The 14,849-nt window shown below is 42.0% G+C and overlaps 1 protein-coding gene across 1 annotated transcript; it reads right to left on the bottom strand.

Moving 5' to 3' along the window:
- Nucleotides 1-95: 95 nt before the first annotated feature.
- On the bottom strand, nucleotides 96-13,676 carry LOC131102356 (synaptic vesicle glycoprotein 2A-like). The gene is made up of 13 exons (XM_058047954.1): nucleotides 13,546-13,676; nucleotides 8,897-9,573; nucleotides 7,457-7,637; nucleotides 7,219-7,370; nucleotides 6,994-7,127; nucleotides 6,813-6,902; nucleotides 6,487-6,594; nucleotides 5,343-5,431; nucleotides 5,057-5,221; nucleotides 4,844-4,977; nucleotides 3,740-3,946; nucleotides 3,483-3,642; nucleotides 96-2,614 (listed from the first exon to the last, which is right to left on the bottom strand). The coding sequence occupies exons 2-13, from the start codon at nucleotides 9,507-9,509 to the stop codon at nucleotides 2,431-2,433; spliced, it is 2,217 nt and encodes a 738-aa protein (XP_057903937.1). The 5' UTR covers nucleotides 9,510-9,573; nucleotides 13,546-13,676; the 3' UTR covers nucleotides 96-2,430.
- Nucleotides 13,677-14,849: the final 1,173 nt, after the last annotated feature.

Genomic DNA, 14,849 nt, shown 5'->3' on the forward strand with positions numbered 1-14,849 from the left:
ACATTTGCGGAATCTTGGAATTTGAGAGGGACTGTACATTGAGCTCAACTTAAACTTGAATGTCCACCCCCCATAACTAACGTTGAGTCAAATAATGAACCTACCTTTTTAATGAAACAAACACACCCATAGAATTTTGTACACTTTTTTTGTTTTCTCATCTGCCAAATAGTTTTCCTAAATTTGCCACAATTTCCAGACTTGCACATACAAACATCAATTTTTTTACAGTTTACATTGATTCTTTTTTTTTTTCAATTGCACTCACATTTAAAATAGTTTTTGTTCAAATAAAGATTGGGAAAAACAAAAAATAGTCCAACTATGATGGATTCTTGCAGTTCTTCGTCCAGATTTGGGATTTTCCGGCATGGATTTGTCCTTGTGTCCATTTTAAGACAAAAAGTCCATCTTTTGATCTGATCGGAAAAACTGAAACTGTCTTCATTTTGGAGTCCAACAAACGATAGGGAACCATTTGATAGCTTTACATATACAATATACTGTATGTGTTTATATTTATATTTCATTCTACACATAGTAACATTTATTAGTTATCAAGGGCACTCTTTGGATGACTTTCAGGTTTAGCGGTTATTGCCCCAATCAAAGATGGCCGACGGCCCATTTCTCAACATTACTATTACATTACTCTTGAGTAATTTGGGTGTATACATATGTTTCAAAAATAAATACAAAATAAAGGAGCACAGTCACCACTTCCAGAACACATACTCAACATTTCACCAATGTTAACCCCACTTTTTAACCAAGAACAACCACTGCAAGCAACGAATCAATGTAGTCGTCGTCATCGGACATTGAAAAAACTGGCTTTTCAAAAGACACAAACTGGCTGGCATACAAGGACGTCCAAAAAGTCAGACAATACGACATAAACATGCGTCACGCACGATGACTTGACTTGAATTGAGTCAAGTCGGCTGTAAATTGAGGATTTTTCTCTTTTTTTCTTTTGTAAATAACTCAAGAGAGCAACCCCAGTCTCAGTTCCTACGTTTAAACGCCACGCTGCATATATGAGGTGTATTTCTTAAATAATGCACAAGAAAAAAATAACAATGTGTCAAATGTTATTAATGCAAAACAATCTCTCAAACTACACATTTACTTCGTCATTTAGACAAATTTTGTGAGTGAAACACATTCACTCTAACCGTTAGCCTAGCTACCTTAAGCCTACAAACCGGAAGTCAGGCGAAGCAGCGAACAGTCAAAGATGTGTGGAATTTGCTATAAGACTTCTCTTTTTAAAATGATTAGCTTCACTCTCCAACGTTTTTGTGGTTTTTAACTTAAAGTTAATAGCTGCTTTGCCCGCTGTTTCAAGGTCAAACTGAGCTAAGTGCCGTTTTTGCTAGGCTAGGCTAAACATAAGCACACACAATGCATTCAACCCTCACTCGTTGATTGTCCGCACACAGATTTAATGTACACTTGGGGAGAATTATGTTTCTAAGCCTCAAAGTATCAAACGTAAACGTGTCTTTTAATAACGTTATTGTTATGTGTGTTCCGTTTTTGTGCCTTATTGTGTGATCAAAAACTACTTTTAGATTGGTCCCATTTGTGCTTACGACTATCATGGAGTTATATATCATTATAAACAAGCAAGTTGATCGTTCCAAAATAGCAGAAAATATGACTAATTTATGTAAACATAAGTGAAGCACTCACCTGAGCTTCTGTGTCGAGTCTGTAAATAGTGTAAACTCTGCTGATGCTTGGTACATTCTGCTCTTCAGAAGCAATCAATAGTAATAGTTTTTTTTTATGAGAAAATCTTGGAATGACGCGAGTTTCTACTCTCTCTCTCTCACACACACACACAAATATACTGTATGTAACACATTTGCACATTAAAACTAATTTAGGCAACGCTATCGTCAACACTGGACTTGAAATAAAAAATACTCCCAACAGAGGGCGCTCTGTGATTTTTAACAAGGCGATCGGAGATACGCAGGGAAGTGTACTTTATCCCCATTTGACATTTGGAGGAAGAGATGAAGGCAGTAAGAACAAATGTAAACAAATTGGACTCAAAAATAATGCTTGGATACAATTGTTAAATCACGTAACCAAGTCATGAAAGAAGAAAATAATATTGCGACGCTCTCTAGGAAAATGGCTTGTTTTCTATGGGCCTGCGTGCTCTCGTGTCATTCACAATGACGTCATCCACATACGTCATCCACATTTCATAGGATTCTGGACTTGAGAAAATAATGGGGACTCTGTGTGTGTGTGTGTGTGTGTGTGTGTGTGTGTGTACGAGTGTGTGTGCATGTGTGTGATGGTTTGGGAGTGTGACAGACAGGCGGCGCTGAAGCTCTCAAGGGATGCTCGGGCCCCCAGTTGTCATGCACTCGCTCCGAGCTTGGGACACCCGCAGCTGGACACCCGCTACTACTGCAGCACCTGACCCCGCGTTTCAGGCAACTTTGTGGCGAGGAAACTACCTGCGGCCAGGGCACCGGCGGCAAAGAGGATGGGCACGGCCTTGGTGATGCCCACAAAGGACTGGAAGATGCTGATGCCCAGGACGGCCGCCACCTTGCACAGGGCGTTCAAGAAGCCGAAGGCCGTGGTCCTGATCGCAACATCACGACACAAACACAACAACAAAAAATGTTTTTTTTGCCATTTTTTGTTTGTGAATACAGTATTACTTTAAGAATTTCATGTAAGTAGTAGTAGTACAGTACTTAGTCATGAAGGCGTTTTACTCAGCTACAGAGGGCCTTTATTGGAGGTGAGGCATTTATTTGAGACAACACCTTTATTATATACAACATTTACAATACTGACACATTTTATCAATATTATAGCGATCATATATTTTACCAATACTATATGGCTATCATATTTACAAATAAAGCATTTATTAAAGGTGAGGCGACAAATACGTTCTTCCAAAAATTACTTAATTACTTAATTGTAATATATGTATCATTTTTACAATAGCGTTGCTCAGGAGCAAGGTGTTTATTCGAGAAAGGTTATTTATTGACATTACACAAAGGCAGTTGTATAACAATATTATTTTTAAATATGAAATCTTATATAGGCGTTTATTAGAGGTAAGGTCTTCATCTGCAAAAAATGCATTTTCTATAATACTATTTTATTTTCCAATAATATGATGTTATATTAAGATGAATTAAAAAAAAACATTAAAAAAAAGGTTATTAAAGGGGAGGCATTTATCCCGAGATGTCCTATATTTCTACAGTTGTATTTTTATTGTAATATTTGTAATATATTCATATATAATAATATTATGTATGTATAATTTTTCAAAATAAATGACTTATTTGAGGTGAGGCATTTATTTTAGACTATTTATACAAATGCATTTGATAAAAATATGAATTAATTTGTGTCATTTTTGAACTAATACTTGATTAGAGGTAAGAGAGGGGTCCTATATAAGAAGTATACAAAAGAGTAGTTGTTACCTTTTGTCAGAGGGGTAGAGTTCCACCGTTATGACATCCAAAGCGTTCCAAGAGGCGATGCTGATGCCGCCAAAGAGACACAAGAGGGCGATCATCCCCGACTCACTATTTCCAAACATCAGGAAGAAGCAGCTGACACACGATATGACGCTGGACCCCGCTGTGTGTGTGTGTGTGTGTGTGTGTGTGTGGGCGGGAGAAGACCATTAGAGCTGCGGAGGTAATAAATGAATGATTGGTTGCCCTGATTGGCCTACCCAGCATCCTCAGACGGCCTATTTTGTCCATCAGCAGAGCCGAGACGATGTTGCCGGGCAGGACGGCCAGCGTGCCGAGGAAGTTGACGAAGTAGATCATGTAGGCGTTGTTGAAGTCGTCACTGAAGTCCAGGATGCAACCCTCCTTGTTGTGAAGGAACGTGCTGTTCACCAGCTTGCAGTCCACAAACCTGTACTTGAACAAGTCTGGAACAGCACAAATGTTGTTATGACAGCATATCATAGCAATCCGGAGACGCCATACAATCATGCCCCCTAGTGGTGGTCAGCAGCATGGGTGATGACGTCCACTTGAATAATACAATAATAATAATAGAATATAATATAATAATAATAATAATAATAATAATAATAATAATAATAATAACAATAATAATAATAATAATAATAATAATAATAATAATAATAATACAATCTCGGGGAGAAAAAAATATATATATATAATATTTCAAAAAATAAAAAAATATATATAAGAAATATATATGTAATATATATAAAAATATCTATGTAATATATATATAAATATATATATATACACATATATAAATAAGGTAATAATAATATTGAATATGATTACTATTAAAATGCGTGTCCAAATAAAAGGCCTAATCAAATAAAAATTTGATTTTTTTTTTTATATTTGACACATTTTAATACTACTACTATTATTTGTCATTCCAATTGTCATTATTATTATTATTATTAAATACAGCTTATTTCTACCTTGCCTCCTACTCTCTGCAGTTGAGTAAGTACAGATATGCCTTCAGATTATTTGTATTTGAGGCTGGATTTTGCCTTAAAATCTTCCTAAAATGTCAACATAACGATTGAATACTGTTATTATTATGATTATTATTATATATCATTATTTGATGATGCTCAATGAAGATAATTTTTAGAAGTAAAAAAAAAATCTCCCTGCTTGGAGAGCAAACATCACTGACCACTCCAACCCCATCAGGAAGGCTTCACTGATGTGTTTACGTTGCCATGGCAACACCTCTGCAGCACGGTAACCCCGGGTTACCGACAACATGCGTCTCCGTGGCTGAAAAGGAAATCCAGCATGACTGCAGTTACCTGTGTTATAAAACAGGCTGGCGATGAAGGTGCAGTTCCTGAAGACGGTGTGCGTGGAGGTGATGTCCTCGAAGTAGCACTCCTCAAACACCGAGTCCTCAAACACCATGGACTTCATCTTCAGGTTGAGGAACCTGAGGCAAAGAGCAGGTATGTAACCGCGTGTGGGCGCTTTACACGGCGACGCTCCTACGTGGCGAACATGGCACCCACTTGTCGTTGAAGTAGTGGCCTTGGCGGTGCACCTGGTTTTCCAGGGTGAAGTTAAAGGTGACGTGCTCCACGCGCTCCTTGCTGAAGGTCTTGGTACGGGACTCGTACTCCTGCTTCTGGATGTACTTGATCATGTCCGGGAACCACACGGTCAGGCCGTAGTAGCTGCAAAGAGGAGTTACTGTATGAGCGCACGCACGGCCATTGTGTGATATCCATACATGCACAATACTTGCTGATATCTGAGTGAGAATGAAACATGACATCAATCATAACCTGTGTTTACCTGAAAGACATGGTGAACCAAACAGCCATCAGCATGAAAGTCGTCCGTTTGTATTCCGGCGTGAAGCAGGCAATAATATTATTCCGAATCTGCAATGATGTTTAAAAATATACAGAATAATCAGGGATCAGCATAGACATGCGATATCGCTTGATATCGGTATCAGATATTTTCCCCAATCATGAAAAACGATATTAACAAAATGCTGTATGCAACACATGTGTTCATTCCACCAGAGGAGATATGTCATGTTACACATATCAATATCGGAAATTGAGAATTGGACAATATCGGCATATCGGTTTTCATCAAAAAGCCAATATCAGACATCCCTAATAATAATAATACGTAGTTCCAAGCAGGGGCGTCACTAGGTTCTGAGGACGGGGGAAGGGGCTTAGCCCCCTGGAGATGCACAGGATATAAATGAATGTAGTAGACGTTCAAAAAAATCCAAAAAACAAATAACGAACAACAAACGGGATATAACTTTCCCACTTTTGGACAGATTTAGTACTCAGGCCACCATTAAATGTATACAAGTACACACAATCAACACTGCAAAACATATTATTTAATATTGAATTAGCCTATTATTATTATTACTATCATCAGCCTGCTTTTGCCCTATTATATGAAATTTGTCAGAGAGTTTTTTGTAAATGAATAAATGAATACAAATTTAAAAAATCAATAGAAAATATCAAATTATTCACTTAGCCCCCCTAAAATAGACCTAATGACGCCACTGGTTCCAAGTACTGTAGTCCATACTGTACGTCTAGAAAATCCACATAAAAACATAACATGTAATGTACATGCCAAAGCAACAGGTGGCGCTCTAACCCCTGACTACAAGGTCCTGTAAGCCAATCACAAACTAGAAGAAAGCCAAGAATGTAACACTTAAACCACCAAATGAGAATTTGTGTAAATGTCTTCATTATACTGGCGGTAGTTTATTGAGCTAAAGCGCAGAGAGGAGCGCCAAGAGGTGCGCCAAGAGGTGCGCCAAGAGGAGCGCCAAGTGGAGCGCCGAGAGGAGCGCCGAATGGAGGCGGGCAACTAAACTTGGAGACTCTGCGGTTAATCAAGTTAATTGAGAGTTACACTACTCCATCATGTCACCTCGACGTCTGCTCACCTGCTGGGAGAGGCTCACGATCTTGAGCCTGTAGCGTTGCCAGACGGGCGTGTCGGTGCCCGTGTCCACCAACTCATCCATCTGTTTGACCGTCTTGATGGTGGTGACCTTGGAGGAAAAGAGGAAAGTCACCTCAGGCTTCAATTCCCCACATTTCTCAGGCAGCAGAACTTCTACGTGGTGTTAACAATGATGATCCTTCAAGGTGAACGTTTTGAAATATTCATCTTTGAGTCTTCTGAACATGTTGGACGATCACGGAGCGTTGTGCTTGTCCAATTAGAAAAGCAATCCTCAAGAATAAATGTTGGTGTTTGCGTACTTACAGTGAAGACTTTCTCCGGGTGTCCCTTGGCCCTCATGTTGGTGTCGTGAACTTGCTTGAGGATCATCCAGCCTTCATCGTGTTTTCCATTCTGTTAGCCAAGAAAAGTCCCAAGCGTATTCATTCCTGTACTTTTCAATAGATAATGCAGTGTGTTGTTAGCCTGGGGGGGGTCAGCTGACCTCCAGGTAGAAGCGTGGGCTCTCCGGCATGGCGTTGAGGGCGGCGATGGCGGCCACGGAGGGAAAGGCGCACACTAGCACAAACACACGCCAGCTGTGGAACTGATACGCCGAGCCCATCTGGAAGCTCCATCCTGACAAAGCAGGCCAGCACAGAAGAAGGCATAGAGTGTGTACTGTAATGTAGTAGTATATCACGTGCAGTCTGACGTCATCTCATCTGACCGTAGTGGGGGATGATGGCCCACGCCATGGCCGAGGCGTAAATCCCACCAATCATCCAGAACATGCAGAGCCAGCTGAGGTGTTCGCCTCGCTTCTCCTGGGACAGGAACTCCGAGTAGTAGGAGAAGACGATGGGGATGGAGCCTCCGATGCTGCAGAGATGGTGGAAGACATGAAGCCCACCTTCCGTGTGTGTGTGGGGGGGGGGGGGGTATTTTTTTGGATGGTTGACAATTACCCAACACCTGACAGGAGCCTGCAGAAGAGGAAGGTGCTGTAGCCCTGCACGAACGACGAGAAGAAGGAGAAGATGCTGTTGATGGAGAGGGAGATGAGGAGAGACTGGCGGCGGCCGATGCGGTCGGCCAGAGCTCCCCAGAGGAAGGCCCCCACCATCATGCCGAAATACACAATCAGGCCTGAGGAGGGACAACAAAGACAGGATTAAGGTCTGCTGTGGGCACAATTAGAACTTATGACGTCATTACGGTTGTTTGGCCTTTACAAAGATTATATTCACTTTTCATTGAAACTCACGTCCATAAATAAGTCAACAAAATATAATTATGAAGGATGTTAGGAATACCCCCTTGGTTACCTCCTTGGTGCACCACCAGCCTGATACTGCTGGATGGAGCATTATTATTCATTCATTCATTCGTTCATTTTCTACCGCTTTTCCTCACGAGGGTCGCAGCGGGTACTGGAGCCTATCCCAGCTGTCTTGGGGCGAGAGGCGGGGTACACCCTGGACTGGTGGCCAGCCAATCACAGGGCACATATAGACAAACAACCATTCACACTCACATTCATACCTATGGACAATTTGGAGTGGCCAATTAACCTAGCATGTTTTTGGAATGTGGGAGGAAACCGGAGTACCCGGAGAAAACCCACGCATGCACGGGGAGAACATGCAAACTCCACACAGAGAGGGTGGAATTGAACCCTGGTCTCCTAGCTGTGAGGTTTGCACGCTAACCACTCGTCCACTGTGCCGCCCGGCGTATATATGTGTATAATTCTATATCTTTTTAATATATTATATATAGCTATATATATATTTATGTTAAAAAAATATTTTTTTAATATACAAGATATATATATATTTTTTTGTAATATATTTTATATATATATATATATATATATATATATATATATATATATATATATATTATCCACCATTATTACATTATTTCATCACATTATAATTATTAATATAATTATTACAAAATCAATGAAAAGAAAAATCAATAAAAAATATAATTGCTTAAATATAAAAAAAATTGTAATTTGTAAGGTGTTTTTTTAAATGGGGTTCAGAATTCCTGGTTGCATCCCTACTATTGGTATGATATCATATATGATGTGATAAAACATAAATCACTTTCATCTTTGACCTACTTTTTTTTGGGGAGGTGGGGGCTATTTGTGTTGGGGGGCTTTTGGTGTAGAAAGGCATTGACATATGCATCCATATATAAAAGTTTCAATAATAACAATATTAAAGTCCAGTTTTAAAAACTATTAGAAAGGCCCCATTAAAATGTGTTTATTTAAATCAACTTAACGACAAATATGTTGATGTCATTGTGGTTCGCATTTGGTGCAAAACCGGATAAAGGACCATCTTTATGTAGGAATGCTGACACGTGCACGTGTAGAATGGTGATCATACCCAGCATGCTCTTGTTGGGTTCAGACAGACACATGTCCTTCTCAGCGCTGGGGAGGACGAAGCCCACCACAAAGATCTCCACGCCGTCGGCCATCAGCGCCAAGCCCAGCACAAAGTAGAGGGTCCACTGGAACTTTCCGTGTCCGCACTCCTGCAGGATGGTCTCGTACTGCTGGGCCAGCTCCTCCTGGTCTTTCCTCCTCTCCGCCTCGGACACGCCCACGTCTCGGAACTGCTGAGCACCCGCCGCCACGGATCCGGGTCCCCCGGCCAGGCTCCCCTTGCCCGAGTCGGCCCTGGGGATGCCCTGGTACTCGCCCTCGTAGATCTCGTCATCCTCGTCGTGGCCCTCGGTGGAGTCGCTGTGGCCGCCCTCGTCATCGTCGGCCGCCTGGCTGTCGCCGCGGTAGTAGCCGCCGCCGTCCTGGCTGCCTTGCACCGGGTAGTCGTCGTCATCGTCCTCCTCGAAGCGGCTGTAGGAGCGCCGGCTGTACTCGTCGTTCATGCGGTCCACCGTGCGGCCCACCTTCTTGGAGGCCTGGCGCTTCACCTCCTTGGCGATGTCTTTGGCACCTTTGATGAAGGCGGTCCGGTTCTGATAGCCGTCCTCCATCTTGCGAGGTCGGGAGATGCGAGGATTGGAGGATGATGGTCACGTCAGCTTGATGGGTCAATCCCTGGGGGAGACAATCAAGATAACAGACCAATCAATGAAAAGACGTCTGTGCTGAGTCACAGCATCCCGCAGCTTTTCTTCATGTCACTCACACAATACTGGCCAAAACGCCGCCTGGAAACGTGACAGTTCTTTGCCACAAATTTGTAAGTGTGCTTTCATTTGGTGAGAAAATTCACAGGCAAGCATAGAACCGGTGACAGCCCCCCCCCGGGCCAAATTTTATTTTGAGACTTGGGACTTTATGCCTCTCAGCAGGGATGAGCATCCTTTGCGCATGTGCAAAGAATGCACCCCCTTGGGCATAGATAGTGGGGCCCTATTCTGTATTGGGATGTAGGATAGCATCGTGAGTCTGTCCTGGTTGCTCAGTACAATATGGCGACCATAATTTAGTGGTAATGTGAAAATGCTCCCTGTGCTATTTCCACCACTTGGATAACTTCTTTTTACACTTCAATGGAAAAGTTCATTTCACAAAAAATATAAATAAATAATTGTAAATAAATAAAAATTTAAAATAAATAAATAAATAAATAAATAATATAAAAATATAAAAATATAAAAATATAAAAATATAAAAATATAAAAATATAAAAATATAAAAATATATAAAAATATAAAAATATAAAAAATCATTTTTTTGGGTGTACGCTTCATGAAAGGTTTTGTCATGGTGGCGGTTTGACCCTGGAACTGACCATTTCTGTTCCTATTGTTTCTTTCATTCATTCATTCATTTTCTACCGCTGATCCTCACGAGGGTCTCAGGGGGTGCTGAAGCCTATCCCAGCTGTCCAGGGTCCAGCCCCTGGTGGCCAGCCAATCACAGGGCACATATATACAAACAACCATTCACACTCACATTTGGAGTGGCTAATTAACCTAGCATGTTTTTGGAATGGGGGAGGAAACCGGAGTACCCGGAGAAAACCCACGCATGCACGGGGAGAACATGCAAATTCCACACAGAGATGAAACGGCAGGAGGTTGCACGGCGGACGAGTGGTTAGCGCGCAGACCTCAGACCCCGGGTTCAATTCCACCCTTACAATAATTCCATCCCAATACACAAGGGTGGAATTGAACCCGGGGTCTGAGGTCTGCGCGCTAACCACTCGTCCGCCGTGCAACCTCCTGCCGTTTCTTGCGTGAGAAAATATTTTGATATTCAAGCAACTGGATGACGATTGCGTGCAGATGTCCCATGTTGCCTTCAAGGGACCTGGCCACTGACTTGTAAGAAGCAGCAAATAATAAAGCAATGACGCCGGAGAAATTGTTCACCGAGGACCAAGGCTTGCAGACATGGGGCCGCTATAACAAGCGAGGCGTGAAATTGAGATATTTCATCAATGTCTGCACAAACATGAACACAACATCACCACCGGTTTGTGGGCTCGTGTTCTTTTACTGGTTTACTGTCTAATGTTTGATGTCTGTGGTGCAAAGCCCTGTGGGACGCCTTTCCCTGTTGTGGTCCTCGGGGGCCACCGTACTCGCTGCTGCTGCTGGTCGCCATAAAATAACATGTCACTTTGGGTTTGTGCTACACTCCATACAAGACCAACAGAAAAGACCCGCCCCCATCTTTTTCTTCTTTATGGCTTTTTGTAAAAAAAAAAAAACTACAAAAGACACAAAGCTTGGAAGCTTATATACACACTTATATACACACACCGCATCATACTCACAACCCTTCCTCATTTTTACAGCACATATATTCACTTAGCGATCATTCACAGCAAAGACAGCAGAGCACTCCCGTCTTATGGACAATCTTTGGGCAGCATTTTTGTAGTAGGTCCTCAAAAACAGCAGAGCACGCCTATCATATAGAAAACCAGCATTTTCTTGTAATAGGTTCTTATGGACAGTACCACACTCCTGTCAGATCGTTAGCATTTTTGCTGTTGATTGTTAAAAACAGCAGAGCACTCCTGTTATAGAGGATCTTGGGCTATAATTTTCTCAGCCCATTCAAAAAAACTGCAGACTGGTCCTGTTATAGAGGAAATCTTTGACTATGGTTTTGCGGTAGGTCCTGAAAAACAGCACAGCAGTCCTGTCGTATAGAGGATCTTTGACTGGAATGTTTTCAGTCGATTCATAAAAAAAAGGCAGAGCGCTCCTGCTATATAGAGGAGCTTTGACCGGCATTTTTTGCTGAAGGTTCTGAAAAACAGCAGAGCACTCCTGTTATAGAGGATCTTGGGCTAGAATTTTCTCAGCCCATTCAAAAATAAAAACAGCAGACTGGTCCTGTTATAGAGGAAATCTTTGACTAGGGTTTGGCGGTAGGTGCTAAAAAACAGAAGAACACTCCTGTCGTATAGAGGATCTTCGACCAGGTGTTTTTGCAGTTGGTCCTCAAAAACAGCAGAGCACTCCTGTTATAGAGGATCTTGGGCTAGAATTTTCTCAGCCCATTCAAAAAAATAAAAACAGCAGACTGGTCCTGTTATAGAGGAAACCTTTGACTATGGTTTTGCTGTAGGTCCTGAAAAACAGAAGAGCAGTCCTGTTGTATAGAGGATCTTTGACTGGAATGTTTTCAGTCGATTCATAAAAATGTCAGAGAGCTCCTGCTATATAGAAGAGCTTTGACCGGCGTTTTTGCTGAAGGTTCTCAAAAACAGCAGAGCACTCCTGTTATAGAGGATCTTGGGCTAGAATTTTCTCAGCCCATTCAAAAAAAATGCAGACTGGTCCTGTTATAGAGGAAATCTTTGACTATGGTTTTGCGGTAGGTCCTGAAAAACAGAAGAGCACTCCTGTCGTATAGAGGATCTTTGACCAGCGTTTTTGCAGTTGGTCCTCAAAAACAGCAGAGCACTCCTGTTATAGAGGATCTTGGGCTAGAATTTTCTCAGCCCATTAAAAAAAATAAAAACAGCAGACTGGTCCTGTTATAGAGGAAATACTTGACCAGCGTTTTTGCAGTTGGTCCTCAAAAACAGCAGAGCATTCCTGTCATATAAAGGATCTTTGACTAGGATTTTTCGCAGTATGTCAACAACAGCACAGGGATGCCAATGCATGGAGGACGCTTGGCTAGCGTCCTTTAATATCGCACAGCGGCCCTGACACATAAATGATATTTCAATAGCAATTTTTACGGTAGCTCCTAAAAACAGCAATTCCTCCTGTCAAATAGAGGATCTTTATTTTCAGTAGCTTGACAGTGGTTATGATGATGTTACGGGAGTGTGCTGATGTACTAGACGGTACAAGCGTGTAAGATGACACCACAGCATTAATAAGAAGATGGAGTGTGTTTTCCTAATGTAATGTAATGTAATGTAATGTAATGTAATGTAATGTATGTGTGTGCTTCACTGACTGCTGTTGCGCTTTTATTCAATTTGCTAGAAGACGAGACACTGCCGATATACACACGTTAGAAAAAAGGATGGCTAAGGAGAGATGGACGATGAGCAACAGCTTAGCATGCATGTGCTAGTATATCTTATGTGTCTATCCGCATGCATGTATGCGTGTGTTGTGTTTGCATTGGTGTGTTTTGGGTGTCTGGCGGCGCAGGTGCAAGAGTCATATTGTGCAAATGAAACCTCCAGTGCATTCATAATGGTCTCTCTGCTTCTCTGGAAGACGAGAGGGGAGGGAAAAAAAGGCCTCAACGCAAACTGGCTCGCTTGCACACTTTGCGCACACTTTGCACACACTACATTTTTTTTTCAAATGTGCCACACACACGCGCGACGGTGGAAACGATGGGCAATTATGCGTGTGTTTGGATATGGGAGCTAATTCTTGCTTGTCACGACCTGGATGAGAATGCAGGCCCGATTCACACGCACATGAAAAAAACGGAGCATTAATTGTTGCGTGGAAGAGACACGCCCATCGTGTCCCCCTCTTCGCGTGGGGGGGTAAATGGGGTTTTATTTTTTTTAATGGCAACAAAACAAAGCACAGGTGTAGATTTCTATTTCCAAGTATGAGGACTCACCCCTCGATGCCTGCGATGTCTCAGCCCCGGTGAGGATGAGGATGGTGGCGGTGGTGATGATGAGGAGGAAGAGGAGAAGGAGGAGGCTGTTGCTGTGAAGCGAGCGATGATGCTGTGGAGGAGCCCACGCCTTCCAAACACACACGCGCGCGCGCGCGCGCAGTCATCACGTGAGTGGGTCCCCTCCCCCTCCCGCCACACACACACACACACACACACACCCTCGACCCCTCCCTCCATCCTTTTGGCGCATGCACATATCCTCGCTTTTTTTTCTTTCCATTGAAATCTAAATCACAGTCACATGATCGACTGCACAGTCGCGCCTCATACGAGCGGACACGCACGTGCAGGCACACCCGATTCCCGTTGCCATGGTGACAAGTTACCATCACCTCCTTGCAGCATCAAGTGCCAGGCGGAGGTGGGGGAGATAAAGTACAATGTGGCTGTCAAAGGTGTGGACACACTTTGTCATGCTATTGAATGCTAAAGTGTCTCAAAACTTATGAGTGGTAGTGCAACCTATCCTCACTGCGTCACATGATGGTGTTGAAATAAAGTTGTATGAGATCATTTTAGCCAACCAGAGGCTCAATCACGTTCTGATCACGTTGAGTTTATGCCAATACACCAAATATTATGAAATGGAAACAAACTGAAGTAGTAGTTAGTTGAGCAGTTCAAAGTATTGAAAAAATAAGCCGGCTCGCCTATGAGGGAATGAAGGTGGATGCTAAGGACACTGCGGCCACTAGGGGGCGCCAGAATCAGGGGGAAAAAAAACACCATCAGTAATTCTGTTAAAACATTTTTGGGAACTAAAACATTACAATATTACAACAAAAATCTTTGTATGTTTAAAGCTTTTGTATATGTATTTGGTTTTTGTATATCGTTATTGCATAGTGAAAACATAGCTTAGATTTATTTAGTGGAACCTGTGCCATTGGATGTTGATTGTTGTATTTATATACTTATGATCTATTCCCTTATTTACAGGATTCTTATTTTGTGGAAAGGGTATTTATATTATATTTCAGACTTTTTTGTATTTATTTGTAATTTGTTAGCTATGTAAATTGGGTGACAGGTCACCTTACAAATTAAAGGTAACAGTAAAAGCAATGTCATTCAATTTGCTTTGCCAGCTATGTAAATCACAGATGGAGGGGGGCACCACTTTGTGTATGGGGCTGGCTGTGAGCGACATTTAAGCCCCCATTATAGAGTATATACACGTCTACTGATATTAATATTTACATTGAAAACATTTCTTTTTAACGAGGCATAGCAAACATAAG

This window comes from Doryrhamphus excisus, chromosome 14 (genome assembly GCF_030265055.1).
Source record: "Doryrhamphus excisus isolate RoL2022-K1 chromosome 14, RoL_Dexc_1.0, whole genome shotgun sequence".
Taxonomy (NCBI): Eukaryota; Metazoa; Chordata; class Actinopteri; order Syngnathiformes; family Syngnathidae; genus Doryrhamphus; species Doryrhamphus excisus.